At 41.3% G+C, this 25,901-nt stretch overlaps 1 protein-coding gene across 6 annotated transcripts in view; it reads left to right on the top strand.

Annotated features, from left to right (window-relative positions):
* spock1 (SPARC (osteonectin), cwcv and kazal like domains proteoglycan 1) overlaps positions 1-25,901 on the top strand; it is a 105,547-nt gene that overhangs the window by 60,957 nt on the left and 18,689 nt on the right. For 3 of the 6 annotated variants that reach the window (XM_070962319.1, XM_070962321.1, XM_070962320.1), the window contains exons 4-6: positions 7,652-7,732; positions 19,290-19,404; positions 22,942-23,074. In XM_070962319.1, the coding sequence (XP_070818420.1) occupies positions 7,652-7,732; positions 19,290-19,404; positions 22,942-23,074 (329 nt within the window). The remainder of the gene's footprint in view (positions 1-7,651; positions 7,733-19,289; positions 19,405-22,941; positions 23,075-25,901) is intronic. The other 3 variants (XM_070962323.1, XM_070962324.1, XM_070962322.1) reach the window with 1 other exon arrangement.

The raw sequence follows: 25,901 nt of genomic DNA, 5'->3' as shown, positions 1-25,901 counted from the left end.
GAACATATGTTGTAGCTTATCAGTATACTGATTTTATCCACATGCCAGGATTGCGCAGTTGATTTAGTTTTGCATGTAGTCCTGGTTTCTGTGTGACTCTGTTTTCCTGTATCTGTTTGGCGACAGCAGGCCAAACAAAATTTACAAATACAACAGGGACTTTTTTCTTGCAGCAAAATCCTCGTTTTAAATATTTGTTCTTTGTCCTTTATTTGCAGCTCATTTGGTTTTCCTCAGCTGTGTTTTGCTAGTATGGAAGGCTTTCCTGAGAATAAATAGTGTTTAATATTAGAGCCTCGTTTACGATGGAATTCTGCATATTAGGCACTGATATCGTGGAATAATCAACTTTTTTGTGTGTATTTTAATCCACCGGAAGTTCTGTAATTTGCATCTCACAGCAGACATAATTGCCTTGGGAGCTCCACCACCACATATACTGCTGTAGAAGCTGTTCATGTGGTGTAGGTGATTCTGTAAGTGCATTTTAAACAGAGCAGGATGTAGGCCAATAACACTCAAATAGTCACGATGATTTATTTTTTTTTTTTTTAATTATTTTAGGTAGAATGGCTTTCTTTCCAGTATGTGGATACATTTTGTTTTGTAAGCATTGTTTGTATAACGTGGATGTGCCAACGTGGGAGCACATTTTGAGCATAAACAAACCTCAGATGCATTTTTTTTTTTTTTTCTTTTTTAAGTCTGAAGAAGTCATAATCTTAACATCCTGTGGAGGTGAAGTTTTCTGTCAGCTTTCAGGCAATTTAATAAACCAACAGAATCTTACATAAAGTGCTGCTTCCCACAAAATCTGCTCATACAGAATACAGTATACCCTGCATCTCTGCTTTATGTGCTCCCCTCGCTGCTGTCACTGTTTTCTCTCTCGCTCCCTTCTGCCTTTTCTTCAAAAATTACCCTCACTTCCTCTAAATTCTCTCATGAGTTTCACTTGTTCCTCTTCATACTGTATTTTCAGGCCATCTATCTCTCACCGCCCCCCTTCACTTCATATGTCTGTGATTCTGCTTGTTGTTCCTCCTGTGTCTTCTATTGTTTCTGACATATTGAGTTCATCAGATGGAAATTACATAACAATGAACAATGGGTGACTGTGAATCAACATACCACAGTGACGTAAACACACACACTCAGACCGAAAGCCTGTGAGAATGAGTTGGTGGTCGTTTTTGGACGGATTTGATTAATATTTAAAGAGGTTTGGTTATTATTATCCTATTCCCCTTGTGTAATAGTCTTGTCTCTTCTCTCTTTTCTTTGATCAGCTTCTTTTGCCCTGCAGGATATCTTTAGTGGAAAGACTCACCAACACGCTGTCCCTTCCTGCTCCACCTACACATTCTTCATTTTGACAGATACATTTGCCTTTTACTGTATGCATGTGATCACTTTTGCACCGGTCATAAAGTACAATTCAACCGTGTCACAACAACTGCAAGAGATCTTTACTGTGACTTGCTTCATTAAGATAGAGTTCACTGCGTCGGTTCCTTTTACTCAAGTTCCCACTGAAGCTAGTCAGATTTTATTGGCTAAAATGGAAAGATAGATATTGATTAAGAAAATATGACGAAACTTTCTCAGTCAAATTTAGGTAACACTTTGTACTGAGGTCCACATAATTACCATTAACTAGTTTCTTAATAGCATCCATACAGTATGAGTAACATATTGGCTCATTGTAAACCATTTATTGTGCTGCAATTAATGTACAACTTCCTTACTGTCAGTAAGCAGTAATCAAGAGAAAACTGAAAACTCTTAGGGCCTTGTAGTTGAACAACATGGTCATTCAGAATAAGGCATTAATAAATGCTTTATAATGACTAATAAAGAGTCAATACGCTGCTAATAAGTCAATATGCATACTAATAATCAGCCACTTAATGGTGAATATGTGTACCTTAATAAGTGTTAGGCAAATTTCAACTTTTAAAGCAGATTAATGAATAATATAGACTAATTATGAATAGAGTAATAATATTTATACTTCAGCACTGTGAAGTTTGCTTTGCCTTTACTTTAATAAACTTTTTGAAACAGTACCATTCAGAGAGATGAGAAATGCAAACATTAATCTGTATATCAAACATGGCTCCTTTGGAGTCTGGTGTTAAAGCACAGGAGAACAGTGATTAAATTAAACACAATACCAGAAATTACACACCGCACTTAAATGTCACAGCCCTTCTTGTCTCCATCATGCTTGAGGACACATCTGAGAATCCTTCACAATGCCACATGAACTTGTTTCCATGGTGACAGCTCATTCACCTGCCTATCGATAGGTACCTGCTGGGCCTCTTATACATGTTGTGCTTAATGCTGAATTCTATAGCTCTGTAAGGAGGTAGGTGTGTGTGTGGGTGACACTGGCCTGTGTCCCAGAAAACCCAGCTCGCCCCGTGGGTGTGATTAAACAGACATCTGCTGTACTCAGATCAGGGCTTCATATGTTCATGGTGTGCCAACACACTGCCCAAAGCTGAGCCAGGACCAGCGAGTGGGAAGTTTTGTCATGTGGAAAAGGGTCAAAGTTTTACTGTGGAGAGCTGCAGTCTTGACGCCAGCTGCAGTTCCACGAGCTTCTGCATCACAATGCAGTCTCACTCAGCGTTTCTGTCATCTGAAAAAAATAAGCATGTTCCTGGGGTTTATTGTTCATACTCATAGACTGTAGCATCTGCTACAGCTCTTTAAACATTTCATTTAAACAAGGAGTACTTTGTGAACATACGAAACTGACAGCTACTGTGAAAACGTACCAGCACCACAGCGTGGGCACTTGATTTTCCCTATCAGTAAACTTCAACAAGCTTTTCTAATGTCATCGTTCCAACTTTCTATTTGTATTCTCTGCTGTCCAAAAACACCTGCAGCGTCTGGTCCTCTCTGTCCTGCTGTTATTACAGAGCTAAACACAGCCCTCGATTCACCCAGGGAGCCATCTTTAGTGTCAAATGTGATGTTTAACCGACGGTGGTCTAGGGATTATTGGAAATGATGTTCGCTTAAAGCTGCTAAAAACAGAAATATTGAAGATTAAAGAGCAAAATAATGCTTTTTTTAAATGATTATTATCTTTTTCTGAAATAGAATGAAACACACAGTATTAAAGGAGTTCTGTTCTGATACGGAACTACTGAGGTGTCACTGACGCGGGTGGTGGCTAGGCTGACGCGCTAGATGTTACCTGAAGTTACTGGCTAACTACTCTATTGACGTATTGTGCTCTAAGAAAAACACTTGTAAACGGTCTTATCAATCAACAGTAATCCATTTATTCCACATGAGTCATGAGAAAGCACAGTGCACAGCGTTTGCTATTAGCGTTCAGCGTGTAGCATAGCGAAGCATAGAGTAGCGTTAGCATAGCGCTAGCGTAGCGGTCAAAACCCTTTGCACTTCCGGGTAGCACACCTAACCAGCAACACATAGTTCCTAGCTATATACAAGGTGAATCGCTAATTAACATGTGCCACCCAGTGGACAAAAAATAAATCACACTCAAAAGGAAACCATACATTTTGGCTCCTACACACAGTATACTGTTGAGTAAGAGGAGTTTAAGCTGTTTGTGTTTTTACAAATATGGGATCTTCAATGAGGGGATGTCACTAAAACTACAGGAAACTTGTCTGAATGCTTTTGAAAAACATTTTTTTAAATTATCTGAACGCAGGGTCCGCTTACTTTTTGTGGATCTCTCAACTGCTCATCAGTGGATGGAGTTTCCTTCCCAAGCTGACCCGACTTTGCTGACAACTGAATTAAAATGAGTGTCACTGCTGAGGCAGAATCCACTGTCTTGCAAGTTTTGTCCATCATAACCAGGCAGAGGAATACAAGCACAGGCACCCACATTAGTTGTTTTTGTCCATACAGTACACACAGTGAGCTCATAAACACACAGGAACACACACAAACACACACTTTGGTTGTTGCTTTCGCTCTCCGCCCACCTGTGACTGACTGCAGCAATCTGGAGCGAGAGTGGCTGCCTTGTAGTCATTAAAGTATCAGCCATGTCCTGACATTTACTTTTACTTTTCTCATTTACAAGGAGGCAGAAATACCTGCTGTCAAACAGTCTCATACACTCGCTCACACGAGCTGAAGTCTGTTGTTGACAATATTACCACACGCTTTGCATTAATCGAAAAACTGATTTTACTTCTTTTACTGAGAACCAGCTGTTTCTCTCACCATGCCACAGCCACGTCTCCAGGTCAGCTCAGCCTTCTTCCGAACTCAGACTCTGAATTTGATTTATTACTGGTTTCTACATCTGCATTATTTGCCGCTTGGTCCCATCTGTACTGTTTGGAGAGATTCCCCGAAAAGACCTTTAAGCCCAAGCAGAGAGACAGAGAGACGAGAAGGGACAAAGACTCTTTGGCAGCAGATAACAGTTGTACTGTCAGCAAGACCAATGTTAGAATCAGTATTCTGGCTATTTCATTCTGGGTTCTTGTATATGGGCATGCCCACCAGATTTGTGAGGCTGTGATTGCAATGCATTATCTAGAGAGCAGAGTCAAAGGGAGGATTACAAATGGCAGCCCATGCCCCATTATCACAGCCAGTCCAGAGCAGCACAGGAGAGTGAAACTGGCACAGGGACATAACCGAGAGGACATTATACGGACAAAGACAGACAGAGGACAAGTTAAGTTCACTATTTTAATCTTCAGGTGTTTACTACTCCTGTATGTTTGCCTAATTAGATCACATAGTGAATACGTGGTTGCTATGGCAACCGTTTTGGCAGCACAAAGTCAAGTCGTTTGTGATGCACTCTGGTTTGGCAGCAGCAGCCACAAACAAAGCCTCGAAAATCTGGAGCTTCCAAATTGCCAATCAGCCTGATTAGACGTGACATTGTGTTTTCCCAGCAGAGTGTTCGGCGTTGTTATATATTTCATCAGCTATTTCTCCAACTCGCTAAGCCAGTCGCTCTCTGAAGATATGCTGTCTGTCTGGTCCCATTTCTCATTGGTCCGTCTTTAATCTCCCTTAACTCTGTCACTGCTTCTTAATACATTCTCATATAACCATCTTTGATCTGCGCCTGGAGGAGCTAAAAGAATCTGAAAGAGAGAAACTGATAAGAAAAGAGACAGATAGGACAACAAACAACAGTGATCACCTCAGGTCTGTGTATTAAATGGAGTGTGAGCTGGAGCAAGAACAAATATCTCATTTCACTGTAATGTGCTAAGGGCTTGTAGCTCGCTCTCCAGGCGTTCTTTAAACATTGTTTACCACTCTGATTTTAATGGCTTGTTGGCCACATCATAAAAAGTGACTCAATATCCACGACCCTCGGCTCAGCTCTTATCTCGCTCTTTCAGAGGGGTGAGCGCTCGCAGTGTTGAGTCTTAACACATAAATGGGACTATCAGCTAAAACGCACATGTACATGCTACAGTGATTTCAGGCAAAGGCAGTAAATTAACCAGTCACACACACACACACACACACACACACACACACACACACAAGCAGTAATCAATGATACCTGGAGCCTGCTGAGACGCAGAGAAAGGAAACATACAGTCACCCCAAGGGTATTGTTAATTTAATGAACAGATGAAGGCAATCATATCAGCAACACAGGTGAACGCAGCAAAAGAAGCAATGGTATGGAAGAAGAGGCAATGAGGAACTAGTAGTCAAGAGAAATGATGATTAAGAAAGAGTCAGTGTTGGCAGACAGAGTACTGTGAATTGTTACTGCACTAGTCTAGAAAGGCAGAGCCAAAACCAACAACAAACTCAAAGCAAAATGAAGCTGTGAATCAGTGGAGTAGCAGTGTGTGAACAGTGCTGAACAGACCGTTTTCAAGGGGAGATTCACACAACAGTAGATCACAAAGAGGGAAAATTGAATGTGTGTGTAGTTGTGTGTGTCTTGATTCTGCCCTGTGTGCCCTGTAGCGAACGGAGCCGCCAATGATCATCGTAAATTAGGATAAATAAAATTCAGAGGATGTGAACAGACAGCCGTTGCTAGCGATCATAGCAGAAGCCCTCAGGCCAAATGCCAGCATGTGAAAGTGACAGTGGCATCAGAGAGTCTCGAGGGAGGCAGGAAGGGGGAGATACAAAGATACACAGACACCAGGCCTACAGAGAGCACTTGAGAGAGATTGCGTGCAGAGAGGATCACTCAGCGATAAGAAAGTCATCCAATAATGAGGAGAAGAGAGGTCTGGCAAACAGGAGAAAAAGAAAAGAGAGGAAGAATAATGAATAGAGGGCATATTGACAAAAAAAAAACAAAGTTCAATGAACTTTTTTGCCTCCACACACACACACACACACACATCTCCTGACTTTTTCCTGGTCATTATACACAGTCCATGGTCAGCCTTTGCCGAAAAGCCTTTCTGGCTAATAAATACAGGCGATGGGTGAGTTTGGGAGTTAATCATCTCAGGGTGTTAATGTCACAGCCTACAGTCAGACATGACAAACTTCCTGTACCTCAGTGTTTGGCTGCTCTGCTCCCTCCCCAAGGCTCTGCCACCACTGGCCTGCTTCCATAGTGGATGTTGTGCTGCATTATGTGTGTGTGTGTGTGTGTGTGTGTGTGTGTGTGTGTGTGTGTGTGTGTGTGTGTGTGTGTGTGTGTGTGTGTGTGTGTGTGTGTGTGTGCATGTGTGCATGTGCGTGTTCGTGTGTGTGTGTAAGAGACAGGATGGATTAGTGTTTTTGTATCGAGATGGATACGTACTTTACTTTGCTTTCCCGTGGCTGAGTCAAGTTGTTTTTGTGTGCGGTAATGATGCTGCGGTGATTATTCCTTTCAGACAGGCAAAATTGTGTTAGTGTCACTTCGCAGCACCACCGAGTCTGGTTTGGGATTTCACAATATCTTTGAGGAGATTAAAAGCATTATATCAAAACACAGCTCTAGTTGATTTGGACTTTGAAGTTGGGGACCTGAAAACAACAACATTTTCAGAAATAGTCTTTTTTGATTACTTCCCAAGAGTTAGATGAGACAGTTAATACCATTCACATGTGAACAGATATACGGTGAGCCTGGAGGCGATTAGCCTAGCTTAGCGTAAGACAGGAAGCAGAGTGAAACGCCTAGCCTAGCTAGCTCTCTCCAAAGATCAAAATGAACCGAGCTCTACAGCGTGGTTATTAAGATTTGCCTAATTGATTTAATCCATACAAAAATGAAAGTGAGTAGAAAACAACAGCTTGAAGTTTTAGGGGAGTTTTAACGTAGCAATTTTCTCGACAAACAACAGCTGAGTACATTGGTGGCAAGCAACCACCAGACATTACGTTGTAGTTTTTGTATTTGTTTTTGTCTACAGATGAAATAAATTATAGATAATAATAGTATAGATAGATAATAATTATAGAGCTTTAAATATCCAGGTATAGGAGCATTTTTTTAGCTTTGGAAAGAGCGAGGGTACCTTTACGCTATGCTAAGCTAATTGACCCCTGCCCCCAGCTCTATTAATACACTTACAGACATAATGGTGGCATCAATCCTCTCTTCAATCGCAAAGAACAATATTTCACCAAAATTTGAACTATTCCTTAAAGCATGCATGAGCTCAATATTCAGTATGATTTCTTTTTCTGGCTTGTTTTTTAGAGCGAGAGGCCGAACCTGGCAGATATGGAGACCCAGCAGCTACAGCTCACTCTAGCTCAGCCAAGAAGACAGTACAGGATGGTGAGTTTGGACAACATCATATTCATTATGGAAGAGAGGTTTTTTTAGGGAATGGAAGAAGTAACATGTAGCCAAAAGCCGGTTGAGACTGCAGCCATCCTGTTCATGTTGTCACAGCTGATTTGGCTAATCTGATTTAGCTCAGATATACTGGGTTGTTGGGCTATAGTGATCTCAGTGCTGATGTCTTTGTCTTACAATAGAGAGATCGAATCATTCATTCTCCTTATGAGGTTCAAGGAGAAATAAATGCTTTGATAGCTAGGCATTGATGTACCACAACAGATTGTAGCATCACTTTATACTGAGTTTAAATTGTTCTACTCTGCTGTCTCAGCTGCAAACCCCGTAAAACAGTGGGTATAATACAGCAGTGTTTAACACAATTAGTTCTCCATCCTATCTCAGGTTGTGTGCAGAGATGTCAGTATGGAAAAGAGAGATAACCAAGCTCACAGCTCGCCGTCTGAACCTGATAGAGCGTGGCTAATGCACACTGGATGATCAAAGCTAGCCCCTTCAGTAACATGGAGCTATTTCCAGGGTTAGCTTCAGTACTAACATCATGGTCTGTTAGTGTTGGGTAATATCAGAATTGTAATTTGAGATTTAGCAAGTGGGCAGCAATATGCTTGGGTTAAGATTTCTCTCCTCTGAACACAGTAGCATACCTGCCAGTTCTGGTGTGTTTGCTTGCAGCTTAGCAGAATTTAACAAGCTGACGTGGGTGTAGTGGGCTGAAATTCTCTGTAGTATTGTTTGCTTAGGATTATCAAAGGTAACACCAAATACATTAAAATTGCTCCGAGAACAGACAATACATTTAATTGAAGTGAAATATATGAAACATGAATTCAGTTAATTTACTTTTGGTCAGTTTTTGATGATTCTTTTATTTTTGTACTCGCTAATTGAACATGCAGAGGCATGAGTAATCTACTGTACGTTTAACGAAGCAGTGTGGGAATTCCAGTGATGTGAGGACTTCCTTATTTACCTCTTCACTTAAGCAGTTCCTTGACTGCTATTTAATTTGATGATACTGTAAAAAGCCAATTTAGTAAAATCATTCACATGGACATAATTAATCCAAAAATAGAACTATATTGGTTCATAAATAACCAAATAAATCAACCAGCCAATTTGAAAACATGGCCATATATATATATATATATATATATATATATATATATGCTACACCTGTAACATCTCAAAGATAGCAGAACAGATGTATTCGCTTCCAGAGATAAACAAGTTGAAGTGACAGCCAATGAACGTTCTCCTTTCACAGCAAGGCTCCAGAGTGTTGCTTAAATGATAACAGAGCTGGCAAATGGAAAACTAAATGGGGAACCAATTGGTAAATCAGATGCAATTTGAAACATGACTGATGCACGCATTGTGTTCTGTTCGTTAGGTAATTACAAAACCAATTACATGTGTTTTGATCTAATTCGGTGAGAGATAGGATGCATGGTAACATACAGTAATCCACAGTATCAAAGCTTCGATAATCTACAGAACGAGCCACAGCCATATTGTGCTCCTGTTAGATTCAGCCTGAATAAATAGTGTCGCTTTCTCAGTACATCCTCATTTATTTGAGTCAGTTCAAACGCAGACATTTGGGTCTGTGGAGAAGGTTCGGTTATTTTTAGTTATTTACAGTTTTCTTGTTTTGATGTGAGCTCTGATGAAACCTGCATCAGTTGCAACACTGCAGAGCTACGTCTCAGTTTTCAGAGAACCGTCGCAATTCAGAGATTTAAATGGAAACACATGCTTTTGATTGAGCACGCATTTGTTCTGAAAAATAGTGAACATGTCAGACAGTGAATTGTAAATGCCAGAAATCTCAGTAGCTCATGTAGAAATGTAAGCGAGTCACTGCTGTTGACCCCTCATGTGCTATATGGGCAAACAAACCTTCCACATTTTCCTTTTTAATGGAACGAAATGTGACACTTTGCATTACATATCGTATGAACTCTCCATTCTTCCCTTGTCTACTGAGTGCTGTGAGTCACTGTGTGGTGGAGTAGTCTTGCTGTGGGCATAATGTGTTCAGTTCAGCACATGGATTTAGTCTTTTAGAAACAAGCATAAAGAACAAAGAGACTGAAAATGGTTTTTAACCTTAGATAAAGTGAATAGAGTGGGATCTTTCTCCTGGTTGTCACTTCATGCTTTAGGCAAAAGGATGATCTAATGGACACACAGCATCACTTTTCAGTTTCACTAATAAAGTACTGAACACAAGTGGCCAATAACAGGAGAGGAGAGCAGATGGAGGTAGAGAAGGTACAGGGCTCTGATCTGTTCTTAAGCCAGACTCAGACTACAGGAGTTTTAAAATCCTAACCGTCTGATGCAATGGGGTTGTATCACATGCAGAGGGAGAGACTCCACACATGTTCTTCTCTCTAATCTCAAACATGCACACACTGCAAGATTTGAAAATAATAGCGTGTCATACACTACGGATATTACTAAGATTATCGCGCTAGAGGGAGCAGTGTACCTCCTCATGTGATCCCTCTTACGTGACCTCATGGGGGAAGCAGATATGAACAAGATGGAGACTGATGTGGTGCAACGACTTGCTGTAGTCGCTAGTGAGAAAAACAAAAGCAGAAAGCTAAATGAGTCTGTATGAGAGAAACACAGAAGAACAAACACACTGGTTGTCTATTCTTCAGCCAAACCTTGAGATGAGATTTTCTGTCTGTTTTGATATCTGTCAACAGCTAGCTGTGGTTACCATTACCTGACAACACCATCAGCTGCTCAGGGACTAACGATGAACATTCTCTCACTGGCTATTGTGGTCGCACTCGGAAAGTACTGATGTATTTACTGATATATTTAGTTATAGATATATTTGGGCCTAACATTGGTACCAACCAAGGTCCCAGACCAGATATCTCTTGCAATTGCAAGGGGTAGGGGGGAGAAATCAGCCTAAAATTTCTCCCCTTGCCTCAGTTACCCCTCTCTCTCACACACACACACACACGCACACACACACACACACACACACACACACACCCTTCAGCATCAGATTAATGAATGCCTCAGTCTAGGACAGTACAAAAACATTTAATTATCCCTGACACTGAAGGTGAGGCAAGAGGCCAGATCTGTCATCCACCTTTGTGTGCGTGTGTGTGTGTGAGTTAGAGAGAGAGAGAGAGAGAGAGAGAGAGAGAGAGAGAGAGAGAGAGAGAGAGAGAGAGAGAACCGAGGAAAATGAGGAGGAGATCACAGTGTGTCAATGAGCCCGAGAATCAGCCTGTAAGGTCTTTTCGTTGTGACCTCTTCTGAAATTGACTAAAGGTCAAGCTGACACAAACTCCTCGTCTGGCAGCGACGTGTGGTCAGTTATGAGTCTAACGCAGCTTTAAAAAAAAAAAAAGCTTAAGAAAACAGACCACTTGACATTGCACAAGTGGAAAAAAAATCTTATATTAATAAAATAATACTTTCCCTTCTTGCACAGCTGGAAACCATTTACTTCTAGTTTGGCATGAAGAACTCGCCAAAAATACAGTTGTAGTAGCTTGCGTCTGTCAGTGACTTTGATCCTAATACAAGAGAAGAATCCATTTATTCTGCATTAAAACATTAACCATCAGAAACATTTTACATTTTCCAAGGATAGTGATGTGCTGTGGATGGTAATGTCAGTGTAGTGCTGTGGTCCAGACTGAAATATCTCTTTTAACTATTGGATAGATTGGCGCAACCACAAGCATTCAAGGTCACCAGAGGATGAATCTTAATATCTTCATCCACTGACTTTTCCTCTGCCACCACCATGAGGTTGGTATTTGTGGTTTTGAGGAACTGTTGGATTGATTACCATGAAATGTGGTCAAGACATCCATGAGCCCGATAGGATGAATTGTATTAACTTGGTGATCCCTGATTTTTCATTTATTGCCATCATCAGGTGAAGGTTTCAATTTGTTCAACACTTTGATTAGAAAACTGCACTGTAAACTTTATTCCTGTTAAACATCAACATGTTAGCATTGTCATTGATAACATGATGGTGTTAGCATTTAACTCAAGTACAGGTTGAATAAAAAAAATCAATGGAAAGACACAGTGTGAGGATAGATGTTTCATCTTGAGTGAAAAATGTGCTTGTATCCCGAGCCTTTACGCCTTTCTTCAAGAATGTGCAACACTGAAAGGACAAAGGAGAGAAACTGCAAGAAAATAAATGAAATAAGTGCAGTTCCTGTAGTTCCAGCTGTCAATATACACACACTTCTACACACAAGGTCGGTGCGTCCACCATAGCCATCTAACAGCTAAAGTCTGGCTGTTTGGGGCAAACAAACACAGACTGCTAAGTGGTCTGGCATATTTACACGACAGTTCTCGCTGTCTGCCTGAGCACACCTTTAGTCTTAAAGATGGACTCTTGAAGTGATGTTCAGGTAGCGCGACAGACAACTCTGAGTGTGTGCATGTTCCTTCCAACCAAGCCAATTTCATGCATAATCTATTTTATTTCTGCTCCCCCAGTTCTCCACGATGATGGTTAGAATTGTAAACACACTTCAAGCAGAACAGGTTATGTGTAACTTTATTTAGACTGTGACAATTAGCAACTTCCACTTGAAATTAACGTCCTCATGTTTGTGCATGCTGTCCTTAAATGCATCTTTGCTCCACTGCTTTGAAGTTGTCTTCAAAGACTATTTGATTATTTGCTTTCATAGCATTCCTTTAAAAATGCTTTGCTGCCAGCAACAGCTTCACAAAACATCCTCTTTCAGGGCTTTTCACAATAAAGAGTGTGTGTATGTGCTGTATGTGTATAATGGTTGTGTGGCAGTGATGAATATTCAGTTTGTAAGCGATAGTCAATAGCCTCTCTCTCTCTCTCTCTCTCTCTCTCTCTCTCTCTCTCTCTCTCTCTCTCTCTCTCTCTCTCTCTCTCTCTCTCTCTCTCTCTCCCATAAGCCACTGTGGCTTCTTCTGACATTCAAACTGAAACAGCCTTTTTATCTTCTCTATTCCTCAGCTACATCCACAATAATATGATTTGCCCATGTTTTCAATAATTAATTTTATGGACGGTGAGTCCGTTCAATCACTGCATCCTCCCAGAGGCCCTCTGTGTGCTTGCATCCCTCCATCATTTCTCTCTGTCATCCTTCGCTCCGCTGCCTCTCATAGGCCAAACAGTCAGACTGTTCACAAAGCAGTGCGAGAATCAGATTTTATCTCCTCCTGATCTGTTTGTCTTTCTGTTCTTTCTCTCTATCTCTTGTTTTCCTCAGTAGCCCCCCAGGTAAAAGAGACGAAACACCTTTTTAATTAGTTTCTCAAAGCCTGAAAGTGATGCTCATTTTTCTAATAACAGTCAAGAATTTGTCCTTTGGGAATGGTTGTTGAAGCTGTTGTTTATTTAATTTCAAATTTGTTTATTTGCTATTAGAAACAGGATCTGGGGAGAGCAAACAATCGAGAGTGATGGAGCACAGTGTCAATAAAGAAGCACGCACACACCCAGTGCTCACAGATTACAAGCCATCCCATTGGCCCGTGTCCGGCTCAGCAGCAATTAATTTGAGGTCACCCTCGGCTCTTTGACAGGGCTTGTTGGTGATGTGGCCTCTTCTATTGGACTCTGACTATCTTTATTATCCAATCGCTGCCCTCCATTCTGGCGTCCATCCAGTATTAGAGGACACTGCAAGAGTGTTTTATCTTACCCCTCTCTTCTTTAGCCACAGTTTCCTGTCTCTTAAGGAACATTAGGGGTGGAAAAAGAGGGAGGAAAATTCTCAAGGAGATAAAAACTGGATGAGTGGGGCAAATTACTGTCAACTTTAATCGTAATAAAATTTTACAGCTTCCAGTGCAATGTGCTTTTCTGCCAGGAATCCACTTGGAAGTGTTGCAGCAATTAAATGGCTGGAAGGTATGTTCAGGGTTGGATCATACAGTAGCTTTGGAGTAGTTTCTTTGTACACTGTAGACAATAAACTGCCATTCTTGCAGCTTGCCTTAATAAATAATGGTGCAATGATACAGCAACACTGACACACTAATGCACTTAACAGTGTTTCAGTCACTGTAGACTGATTCTGCATTTTCCATGTGAAGGCATGGATCAAAACCATGACCTTGTGTATTGCAAGGTATTGCACACGAAAGTTTTCCTACAGCAAAAATATCCATTTTAACAAGGATGTCATGAAGCACTGATTGTGATTTAATGACTGTCTACTGTGTCTGCAATTACCCCAAATAATTACTTGTGTTTGTTGGGTGCTGTTGTTCATGAGTCTTCACTAAAGCTTTCCTCAGTAGAGACATATTGTTGGACATGCAGTCTAACATATGATAGAACAAGAAGAAAAAAAAAGCTACCCATGGGTATTTTCTGACACTGGCAGGTCAAATGTATAAATCAGTTAATGTGTCATGAGTTTTGATTCCATAAGCAAATATCCAGTGTTTGAAACATTTACACTCCTGACTACTGCCTCAGGAAAGAAACAACTGCTGTTGTTTAATGTCATGAAAATCATATCTTTTAGTGAACTTTGATATAGCGAAGCGCTAAGCTGAATAAGAATGGGGATCTTAATTTTCTTACGCCACCAGTATGTTTCTAGCCCTCCTATACATGGCTGTTTGCCCTGTGGGTCCCTGCAGGCTCTGAGCTGTGGACAGGGAGGGAGGGAGGGAGGGAGGGAGGGAGGGAGGTAATGGAAGTCAGTTTAGAACATACTTCATCTACAGGTGAGGAAGTGGATGTGTAACGATTCACAAGAGAGTGCTGTAATTGTGGTAAAAGCAAGAGCAGAATGGTGGTGGTTTTATTGTAACACCACCAAACCTGCAAACACAGAGGAAGAAAGGTACAGTTGCTGACATAATTACGATGGTGAGCATTCACATATTCATTCACATGTATACACAGCGCTTATGGATCATATATATCTACATATGTACACATATGTAGAGGTGGACATCATATCACATGAGCTTGTTGTTGAAGATAACTTTGATCCCCATGTTCAGTCAGATGAAGTTTTTTTTTTGTAAGATGGAGCACATCTTTTGATTTCAGCAGGGAATATATTTTCTTTTATGTACTTGCTGTGCTCGCTGAGCATGAGCTACCAACCAAGGAGTATATTGATTCCCCCCCAGTATATAAAAGCAGATCTGACCAGATGGTAGCTGGGTTGATGCTGGGCTTGCAGCAACAACAGAGCTTTCAAAGCATGCAGCAACACAGCAGTGAAATGTACAGCAGCCGTGAGGTGTCCATGTAAACAGATTTTGGAAGTCAGATTGTACGAGCACATTTCAATCCTAACGCAGCTGTCAGATGACCACAGCTTTAATTTAAATGTACAGTAGAAAAAAAGGTCATTACAGCTGTAGATACTCAAACTTAGCATTAGCTGCTTGGCTGAGGGTTGCCCTCACTATCACTCTGTTATCACCATTAACACTGCTTGCTGCCACAGTGGCCTTCACCACCCCAACCTCCTGTTCATTCCCTCTTTATGCTGTGCAGATGAAGGTTGTAAACTGTGACCGACACATGGTAAAATCGCTGGTCGCCAGGCACAAATGGTGGTCCTGGATCACTCTTTGAGAGTCCACCAGAGGCCAAGTTAGAGTCCTGGCAACCAAAGACCAACGGCTGCATAAAATTATGCAAAATGTGACATGTCCCTGCTCGCATCACGTTCCAGTCCAATGAAGTCAGATGGTTCTAGCAGTAAATGCACATGCTTGTGTTAAGTTTTTGGTGTTGTCAACTTAAGATTTGATGTTCACGTATGTGTTAGGGAATTAGTTCTTCAAGCAAAATCCTCATCGCTGCTCAGATTCTTTTAGAGCTTCATTAAAGATGAAGAACTGTTAACTATGACCATTTGTTAGAAAGGCATTGGCTCATTTAAACATTCATTTAAAGATTTTGTTTTTTATATCCAAACAAATCTTTGAAAATGACAACCAGCACTAAACTGTGTCAGATTCAGACTGTAAATATGCCCAACTTAAATTCAGTCAGAGGAGACATTTGTGTTCATTTGTTAATGATCTGCTGTTGTCTTGTCCCCTTGCAACCCTCAGCTACAGCTCTGCCAACTCTTCCATCTGTCTCACCCCTACAGACTGGTAACCCAGCACCCATGGGTCATCTGTCAACCTTACATATGGCCAAGGACAGTGGCTAGACAAACTGCTATTGGTGTCTATGTGCAGAACTGTTGCTCTTGCTCTCAAACTGTAACTGTGACATTACAGAGAATACACACACAGCTTCCTTCTCCTTGTTTTTTCCTCCCTTATCATCTCCCGCTTTCAAAGTACTGTGCCTTCCCAGTTTCTCTATTCAGCAGTGTCTGATGAAGAATCATAATACTCACTTCACGCACACAAGCAGGCACAAATCCTTTACACATGTTCATTTGGCAACGTCTTATCAGCAGCAGACAACCTTGTTCATTTACATAAATCAATAACATTTTCAAGGTAAAAATGTCGTTTAGAGTGTGAAAAGGAGTTTTACTTGGCACTTTGGAGTGAATAGATATGCAGTAAAGCATGTCAAGTTATATTGCTCACGCATATTGACTTATTCACACACACGGATGAGAATAAAGTCATACTTAAGATTAGAAAGAAGAGAGGGGAATAAAAAGAGATGAGAGACTTGTATTGAGGAAAGTAAAAGAGAGGGTGCTGCAGTGCTCCTGCATTACAATTGATTGGCTGGTTTAACTGCCAATGCTGCTCACTCAAGCTTTAAATAGATGGATAAAACTCTTTTACCCTACACTCTTCTATTGGCTTCTCTTCCCTGCCTCCTCCTCCTCCTCGTCCCCCTCCTCACGCTGTCATTTTCTCCTTTCATTTCCTTTCCTTTCCTTTCGTTTCCCTTCCTCTCCTTTCTCTTCTTTTCTCCTTCCCTTTATTTTTCATCTCCTCACTCCGTCTCCTGGCCTTTCCTCTTTGCTTGTCTTTTCTCTCCTCGCCCGTCCTCGCTATTTATCTCTCTATATATATACCATAACCATTCAGATCACATCAGCTGAAAATGATTTCACATTCAGAGCATCATTGTCTCTCTGAGTTAACTTTTTGCCGTGTATGAGAAAGTTTTATCTGCGTAATCATCTACATGTGATGCTTTGTGTATTAGTGTGTGTAGGTGGATAAACTGACTCGCTCATTTGTATGTGTGCGTCTGATTTCCAATTTGTCTGAGAGTGGAGGTCACGCGCTAATCCTAAATTGTCCTCCAATCCTCTGTTAACCAGATACGAGCCTTCCCTTCTCCCCCACATCCTTCCTCACTCCCTCTCTCCTCTCTCCCTTCATCTCTCATTTCCTCACGGTGATAAAGTCATTTTGCAGTGAAGTGAAATAAGATGGGTTTCCTCCAGCACTGATAGATGGAGGTGAGGACAGGCCCAAATAAGCAGGCGATGGAAACATGCAGCAGAGCAGACAGCTATCAGGAGGAAGGTTGACATATCATCGCCCTGCATTCTGAGGAATATAAGAGGGCACACAGACTGGTTAATGTGTTTTGGTATCTGTGTATGTGTTTTAGATTGTACAGTCTGCTGCTAAGTTATGACAAATGTGTGCAGTGTACTATGAATCTCTTCCCTTCTATCTAAGCTTCACCATCTTTATTATGTGTGTTCACTCTTATACCTCAATGATAAAGAAAGCTCTCCCATATCCTTTGACAGCTTAAGATATGTTCAGAGTTATGCATGTTCAGATTTGATATGGTGTTCATTCATTCGTATAGATGGCTGTTAAGATTACAGTGTTACTTTAAGAGGAGACAAGAAAACCGCCATCGCGTCTGAGTCTGTGGCTGATTAAACTCTGATAAACCAGCATGTAAACAGCAGTGCAGTGTGTGATTAGGTCAGAAACTAGTTGATGTTCACAGCAGACACCAGCTGTGGCTCAAACACAACCCATTAGGCTCCTAATGGAGACAAGGCCACTCACGTTGTATGATGTTCACAGCCACATGCTAATGACTGGTACATAACGCTTTGATCTGTACACTCTGAGCGTCTTAATTAACTTGGGATTTAAAATCATTTTTAGTTTGTTCACCACGGTGAGTGCATGTGGTGTCTGTATGTGCTTCAGATCCACTTTGTCTTTGATCCCACTTTATTAGCTTTGTCTTTTCTGTGAGTTGCGTTCATTTTAAGTGCTTTCATCTTTCTTCAACACTTATCTGGTACAGCCTTCGTGATTGACAGTGTTACCATGACCACCGGTCATCTGCCTGATGTTGGCATGTGTCTCGCTTCATTTGTACCAATGAGGGGAACTAATTAACTTAGGTACGGGCCACACCTCAACCTTAAATATTCCACCAATACAAGTTTTCCCATTTCTGCAATGGCACCATCACTGCACCCTGAGTTTTGCTCCATCCAAGACACAAACAAACTACAACATTTATTTCCAACAATTCTGTGTGCTCCACCTCAAGATCCACTCTCTCTTATTGAAACAGAGAGGCTGGCCACTGGATTCTGCTTCTTCTTCTTCTTCTTCTTCTTCTTCTTCTTCTTCTTCTTCCATCTATTCCTTCGACATTGATGCAGCTTCCACAGCAGCCAATCTGACCACCTCAGATCAAACCATTCAAGGCCAAGGCTATGTCAGTCTCAGGCCTATCGCTCCTACATTTGTAACAGCTGCAGTGATCTCAGTCAAGCTCATGCTTATCTCAGCTCCATTTCCATCTATTAATTCTTTTGGAGGCCCATAATTGGTTCGGGCAACTCAAGTGCTGCGATGGATCCCTCATATTGAATCTCCTTCTCCCTGGAATTCAATAGATCCATCCCAGACTGGGCTAAATGCACAACTCCCTCCCTCATCTCCTTCCTCACATCCGTTCAGCCATCCTCATCTCAAACTTCCTGATTTCATTAAACTGTTCAGCTCACATTGTTGTGGTATGGTCCTTGCTAGTGAAAAAGCTCTTGTCTCTCTTTTACTGCCACAGAGTCTTTTTCACCTCCTCTGCCTCCTGTTTTTTCTCTTTACTTCTGTCTGTCAAATGAAAGTGGGTTTGTGCTGTTAGCCTAGTGTGAAATGACACAATGGTCAGAGTCAATGAGCTGCTTTGATCTTTTGTCACCCTGGACACCAGCCAGCTGTGCCTGGCTGCCACAGCGATAATGTCAGTGGGGAGATTGATTTGGAAGAAGATGGGGTCGACGCTCAGAGAGAATAGTCCTCATTAAGCAGCTCACACTGCGGAAAACTTGACGTTTACTTCATACCTTTTACCATTCTTCTTCTCTGTCTTTTTTCTCCAACTCATTATTTTTCTGCCTGCTTCAGTTAGTAGAACGTAAGAATCTGCCAGCTAGAAAACCAAAAGAACAGCTCGATGCTTTGCTGCATCAACTTTCAACTTAAGCAATACAGTGTGCTGATTCTGCTTCTCTGCATGTTTCCACTGACTTATTTTTGCTGTTCAGAGATTAAGTTTATCCGTGATGTCTCTCCATAGGTCCAGATGTCACCAAGGACCCCTGTCTGAAGGTCCGCTGCCCTCCGCACAAGGTGTGTGTCAGTCATGACTACCAAACAGCCATCTGCACCAATCGCAAGCAGCAAAGTCACAGGTAAGAACCAGTAATGTGACGTCCTGCTGTTTCAGGCAGCTTCGGTTCAGCTTGTAGAGCAGGCTGTTCACTAATCACAGGGTGAGCAATTTGTTCCATAGCTCCTCCTGTCCACATGTCAAGTGTCCTCAGGCAAGACACAAGACCCCAAACCGCTCCTGATGATCAGGCCAGCACTTTACATGGTAGCTTGCGGCCATCGGTGTGCGAGTACGTGTTTGTGAATTGGTGAATGAGAGGCAAATTGTAAAGCTGTTCACTTTCTCATCGTTTTGCTCTCACAGAACCCACTGATGCGTGTGCAAAATTAATGTTAATAAATCAAATAATTTTCTACCTAAATGTTTTTTTCTATTCCGCTCACCTCATTTAAACGCAATAGCTAGAAAAGCATTGAGGTAGAAATTCATCACTTTGGTACAAAATGTGCTTGCACAGTTGACAAAGTGACAAAATACAGAAATACACAAACTATACTCAAAATAATGAATTATTCGGTGTTGTATATATTGCATGTTATATGGGCCATAAGTGAAGAAATACAGATGATTTTTGTCTACCAAAAAGTCTCACTCATAGTGAAAAAACATATGTTTGGGGTCAGTTAGACCGGACAGAGGTGGAACTCCCTTTTTGACCTCTAAAGAAATGAAACTCAAATAATAAAAAGTCCTGTCAACACCAATCACAGACAGAGCAAGTTGTATGATAATCCACTGTATTTAACCATGTTTAACAGATGAGGTCTCTGAGACAGCAAACAGCAGTAATGTGACTTGCTCCACAACTGAAACATGTCTTCATGTCAAAATCATGTTTATTAAGCTCCTTTTTAAGCAATGCTCATAGAATTGTGTCAAGATGATAAAACAATAGTGTGTTTTTAAAGTGGTTCAGGTAGGCCCCAAACACACCATTAGTGTTTATTCAGAATGAACAACAAAATGGTTGAGTTGTTATTGCTTTAATGCAAGACTTTGCTCTCCTAAATATGGAAATATTTATAAGTTGAAGTAAAGACCTGTAACTCAAAATGATTCAGAAAGTGGAACTTCAATATGCTATAGACTTTCAGGGCAGGTTAGACAAATTACACCCAGCATAAGCATGTAATAATGTAGTATTTCATGTTTTGTGTGTTAACATTGTGTAGGAATCCATTCTGCTTCAGTCACAGACAGACAGACAGACAGACAGACAGACAGACAGACAGATATTCTCAAGACCAATTCATTTCAGTGAATCTGTTTGCTCTTTGGACTCTGTCAGCACCCAATTTGTTTGTGTTTTCAACCTTGTTATGTTGCCAATTTTAAGGTTTTTCAATTTTTCAGTTCAAGAAGCATTTCCCCCACAAGACATCGGAATGTTTTTGTCTGTCCTGGATTTAATTGATTTCTTCAAGTCATTAGTTCCTAAGATACTTGGTTTTAACACTGTTCTTTGTATTGCATTAATTACACGTCCTATTTGCTGCTTAATATGTCAAACTATTCACCTGAAATCTGTGTTTCCCCAGCATCACTAACTGATGCTCTGAACCGTGATATTATTTTATCTACAAGTTAAATTAGTTGCAGTAATTAGCATAACACAGATTCAGTGTCCTCTCAGAGGGCAAATCAAACTTCTCTCTCAAGATATTTGCAAGTGGCTGTTTAGAAATACAGTTAATGTACACTGTTGCAGCATCTACATCGAGGAGATGATTCATCATTGTTACTCACTGATCATACGCACTTTGCTATTACTGTTGTGACGTGTAAAATCCACAAGCAAGTGAATTTTCTCCTCTTCTAAGAAGCTGTCAACCCAAAAATCCCAGGCTTTCCTCTTGTTGAAATTGACATAGCTGATTAATTATACTTCTTGACTTCCCTTATTGGGCGATTATGTTTGGACATCTACATTAGCATGAAGCTGTAATTCAAAAAAGGCTTGCGGTGTAAATTTGTATGCTCACCTCTGTCCTGCTGTGAGGGGGCTGTGGTACCATCAAATCAGAGCCTTTGGAGATTAGAACAACATGGAGACTCTCAGCAGGATGTTGAAGCACAGTGTGATATGGGGGGGGGGGAGCGAGAGAGAGCAAGAGAGCAATGACTGCCGTACTTTCTGTTTGAGATTAATATGTCTACAGGTCATCTGTCCGCGCTTCTCTCTGTCTGTCTCAGTGAATAGTTGTCATGCATATACTAATTTCCCTGGCCAAGTAAATCCCACCTTTCAAATCACACTAATAACTTGAGCACATACTTGTGCTCCACTGCATTTATGCACAGAGCACTTGATGGAGATGGCAAGAAGCATTAAATAAGGTAGATGAGGGGGAACAACTCAAACATAAACCTGAGGTTCGTCATTCCTCCATCTTACCTGATATGCCAGCACTGTTTTATTTATCAGTGCAGTGTGCATATCTAATCTGCTGTGGTTCCGTTGGTGAGTGTGACATTTCTAAATAACCAAGAGCAACTTTTTTTTTTATAGACATTTTCAAAGTCTTTGTACCTATTTAGTTTGTGTTCACAGTCTGTTTCACTGCATAGGACTGTTTTCACTTCATAGGTTGGCATCAGTCAGGGTTGCAAGTCCCCTCTTTAAAAAAAAAAAGTATATTAGCATTCATATTGTGAAAAAAGACCTTAAAAGAAAAATGCCTCATGCGTTTTTGTTCTTTCAAAATGACCGGAAACTGTGGTCCACACTGTGTTGGTGTAGAGCCATGGTCCCCTGTTGGTCATGTAGGAAAGTGTGTGTGCACACTGGCATTGTGGGGACATAAATGTGTTTACATGGTCACATTGTGGGGACTACCTATGGGGACAAAAGTCCCCATTATTTAAATCATCAGATTTTACTGTGAAGACTTGGGTTGAGGTTAGGTTTAGATTAAGGTTAGGGTACGGGTTTGTTTTAGGCAAAGAGCGGTTATGGTTATGGTTATGGTTATGGTTAGGGTACAGAACCAGGAAATGAATGTAATTCTTTGTAATGTCCCCAGAAGTTTGTAGGTGTTGATTTCAGATGTGAAGATTTAGATGTACACTTCAGTTGCTGATGTTCACTTTTCAACATTTCTTGTTGTCACATTAGTTTCTCTGTAAAGAGTCTTTCTGGCTCTTATTTCATCTATGCTTGATGGATCAGGAGGCGGCAGGGTGTTCAGTGAGAGCACTTAGACAGAAAATTACTGCGAAATTTGGATCAAACTTAATTACGCTCGTTATAGAAAAGGCCTCAACAGACCAATCAGGATTCACACTGCTTCAGCTGACCCTGACAACCAGAAACACAGTAGAAAACTGGTTCTGCCAGTTTGGATATTATTCCTGTATGGAAACTTATTACTGCACTTCAATTTTCTCTCATACATAAATGTGTGAAAGCAGCATGAAAATGCTATATAGAGAACATTAGAAAAAAGAATGTTCTGTGCAGGAGACCTTGTGTTTGTCTTCCTGAGTAATGTCACAATTCACTTTCATGACTCTCGCAAATTAAGCATTGTTTCGCCCCTCTCTCTGTCTCTCTCAGTGGGAAACCCAGGAAAGGCAGTGCAAGCCACAAGCATAGGCTTGAAGCAGGTGCTCATGGGAAATGTAGGCTATGCTCGGCACTGCAGTCAAATCCCGTGTGTGGATCTGATGGACACACCTACTCCTCCAAGGTGAGACTCCTTTTGCATTTGCCTCTGTTTAAGCTTCGCACTCGTCTTCCTCTTTCTTTATACTTTTCTTTCACATAAAATGTCATTTACTCAGTGTCTCAGCTAAGCATATTTTAAAATAAATCTGTGTGTTTTCAACCATAAGAGCAAGGCCCGGATTGCGTCAAGACATCCAACAACAGTTTAAGAGCTGCTGAGTCGAATAATTTATGGTGTAAATAGTTCGGCTTATGTGTACTTTTCTTTCTTTTTCTTGATAGATGATATTTCAATTCTCTTCAACTGTCACCTTTTCACTCCTCTGCTTCCCTGTCTCTCTCCTGCCGCCTCTCCTCTTCCTGCTGTCCCATTTTACCATCTATTTATTGACTCCTGTCCTCCTCCACTGTGTTGATCTCAACAGTATTTTTCTCTGTCTATTATGCAAATGTCTGGGAGGATTGTCAGCTATCAGGGGTCTTTCCAGCAGCTAAAAATCATCTCAAGATGATTTGAAAATGCTCTCCAGGCCTCCATCTTCTCATCTGACTGTCATCCCATCTGCAGCCACTGACCTCTGCTCATCATCTCATTCTCAGCTACGTTAAATCACGCATAACCACAAATTCCCAATGTCATGTCCTTTGTGGTTGGTCAAGAAGGAAAGGAAAGTCAGACTGAGAGTGGACTCTGGTGGCTGAAAAAGACATAAATAAGTGAAGCACTGTGGATCTGTCTGCGGTATCACAGACTGTGGATTATTATTGACATCCACATTCATGTTATTAGTTTTTGGTTGCCAGGGTTGAACAAATTTAGTCGTCTCTTGAGTGTTCAGCAAAGCTGAATCAACATGTCACAACAATATTGGCAAAGTAAGGTAGGTATGAGCTTTCAGGACACCTGCACTGTTGTCACTTGCTCAGTATTATTTATAATTGCAGTGTTTCAGTCAGGGACGTTCCTTAAACATACAGGAGTGCCAGAGGAGACAGAATCAATAAAAGCAAAGCTATGAGAGGAGGAGTTCAGCTGCAGTCATGTTTTCTTCGCCGGGAAGCTTGTTGTCCATCCACATCAGCCGTGTTTTTCAGCTCAGCTCTGCAGGAAATGAATGGACTTCCAAACGCTTGGTGGACATGTTGTTTTCAGTTAAAACGCAGGGTTAAGCCTCCAAATATGAGGTATGAAACCTGAGATTGGGAGCCTCAACTCCTCGTGTGTGAGGAAGTCAGGACATGGGCTTTCTTAACGACCTACCTGCCTGAAGCTGTGCTGAGGAGGAGAAGTGTTGAAGGAGAAACAAGAGGGAGAACAAAGGGAAGGGGAGGGCTGGGAAGTCCCTCTGCTCTCTGCGGTAATTTAGTTGGAGGGGTTCAGTTAGCTGGTGGAGTGATGGGTCCCTGTGGCCCAACTTAAACTCTGCTCACCAGTGAGCTGCTGGTCTCAAGCTTATTCATGTTTTATTATTACATTACATGCCTCCCTCATCGTAACCACACACACACACTCAATATCCTATTAAGAGGACAGTGCTCTTATCTCCTGAGAGGCTTCAATCCACTAAGTTAAGTCCATCACTTCCCTCCTCTTAAATCATCCTCTCCTCTCCTCTCCTCTCCTCTCCTCTCCTCTCCTCTCCTCTCCTCTCCTCTCCTCTCCTCTCCTCTCCTCACTGCACCTGTCCTCTTATCCTCTCCTCTCCTCACTTTGCCTCTCCTCTGCTTGCTTCTCCTCCCTTGTCCTCACCCCTCCTGTCCTCTCCTCACCTCTCGTCTCCTCTGCTTTCTCCTCTCCTCATTTCCTCGCCTCTATTTTTACTCCACCAAGTCAGGTGTTAAAACACTGTTTCATCAAAACCACATTAACCCCTGGAGAGAGACAAACATAAAGATTCATGGGGCCTCTCAGTGTGCTGACAGTGACTGGAGGAGGTCATCCATTTCCTGGGCTTTCTCTCTCTCTCTCTCTCTCTCTCTCTCTCCCTCTCTCTCTCTCTCTCTCTCTCTCCCTCTCTGTCTCTCTGTCGCCCCCTCCCTCCCGAGACAGCTAATTCAATATGTTGAGAACAGGACAAAGCGCTGTTCCTTTGTCAACAAATTTCATTAAGCAACATTAGCAGCATTATCAAAGAGGTGACAGGGAGGAAATGATGGATTTAAATTAGAACATGGGAAATGAAAGTGCTGGCAGGATAAGGCTAAGCCTTTGTATGGCATGATATATGCATGTTTATGCACAGTCATGGCCTTACCCTGACAAAACATTGTCATCGACTCGCAAACAGAATTTGCATAACTCATTTCAGTTTTCATTATTCCTCTTGGAAGGATCTTGTAATTGGATTTTTTTCCCCCAACTAGCCCAAACAATTTCTTACCCCTCACTTACCTGAAATGAGATTTATACAGTTAAATTACATTCTGAAGTAGTCCATCTTACTTTCTGCATTACATTAGGTTCGTACTGCGGTGAATAATAGAATGTCACTGGGCATCTCTGTGTCTAATGGTGTGTCTACATAGCTGTCTAATGGACACATCTGTTCATCAGAGATAAATGACTAATCCTGTCTCAGCAAATCTTTTCCCTTAATCAGCTCAACAAAAAAGTTCAGTCGTCAAATTTCTTCTTTAGTTGGAACGACATACTTGGAGCATAGCTGTAACATGCATCCTGTAACACGAGTTTCCAGAATCAGACTTTTTGTGGGTGATACCCAGTTAAGAGGTGCACTTCCAAGCTGAGATTACCCTGATGACATCATCTGGGTTGTTTTCTTGGACTTTGGAGAGCACCTCCAGACCCACAGAAGACATTATATTATTTTACAGGCAGGCTACTCCCC

Source organism: Chaetodon trifascialis, chromosome 5 (genome assembly GCF_039877785.1).
Source record: "Chaetodon trifascialis isolate fChaTrf1 chromosome 5, fChaTrf1.hap1, whole genome shotgun sequence".
Taxonomy (NCBI): domain Eukaryota; kingdom Metazoa; phylum Chordata; class Actinopteri; order Chaetodontiformes; family Chaetodontidae; genus Chaetodon; species Chaetodon trifascialis.
The sequence above is the reverse complement of the archived record's forward strand: the minus strand, read 5'-3'. Positions and strand labels throughout refer to the sequence as shown.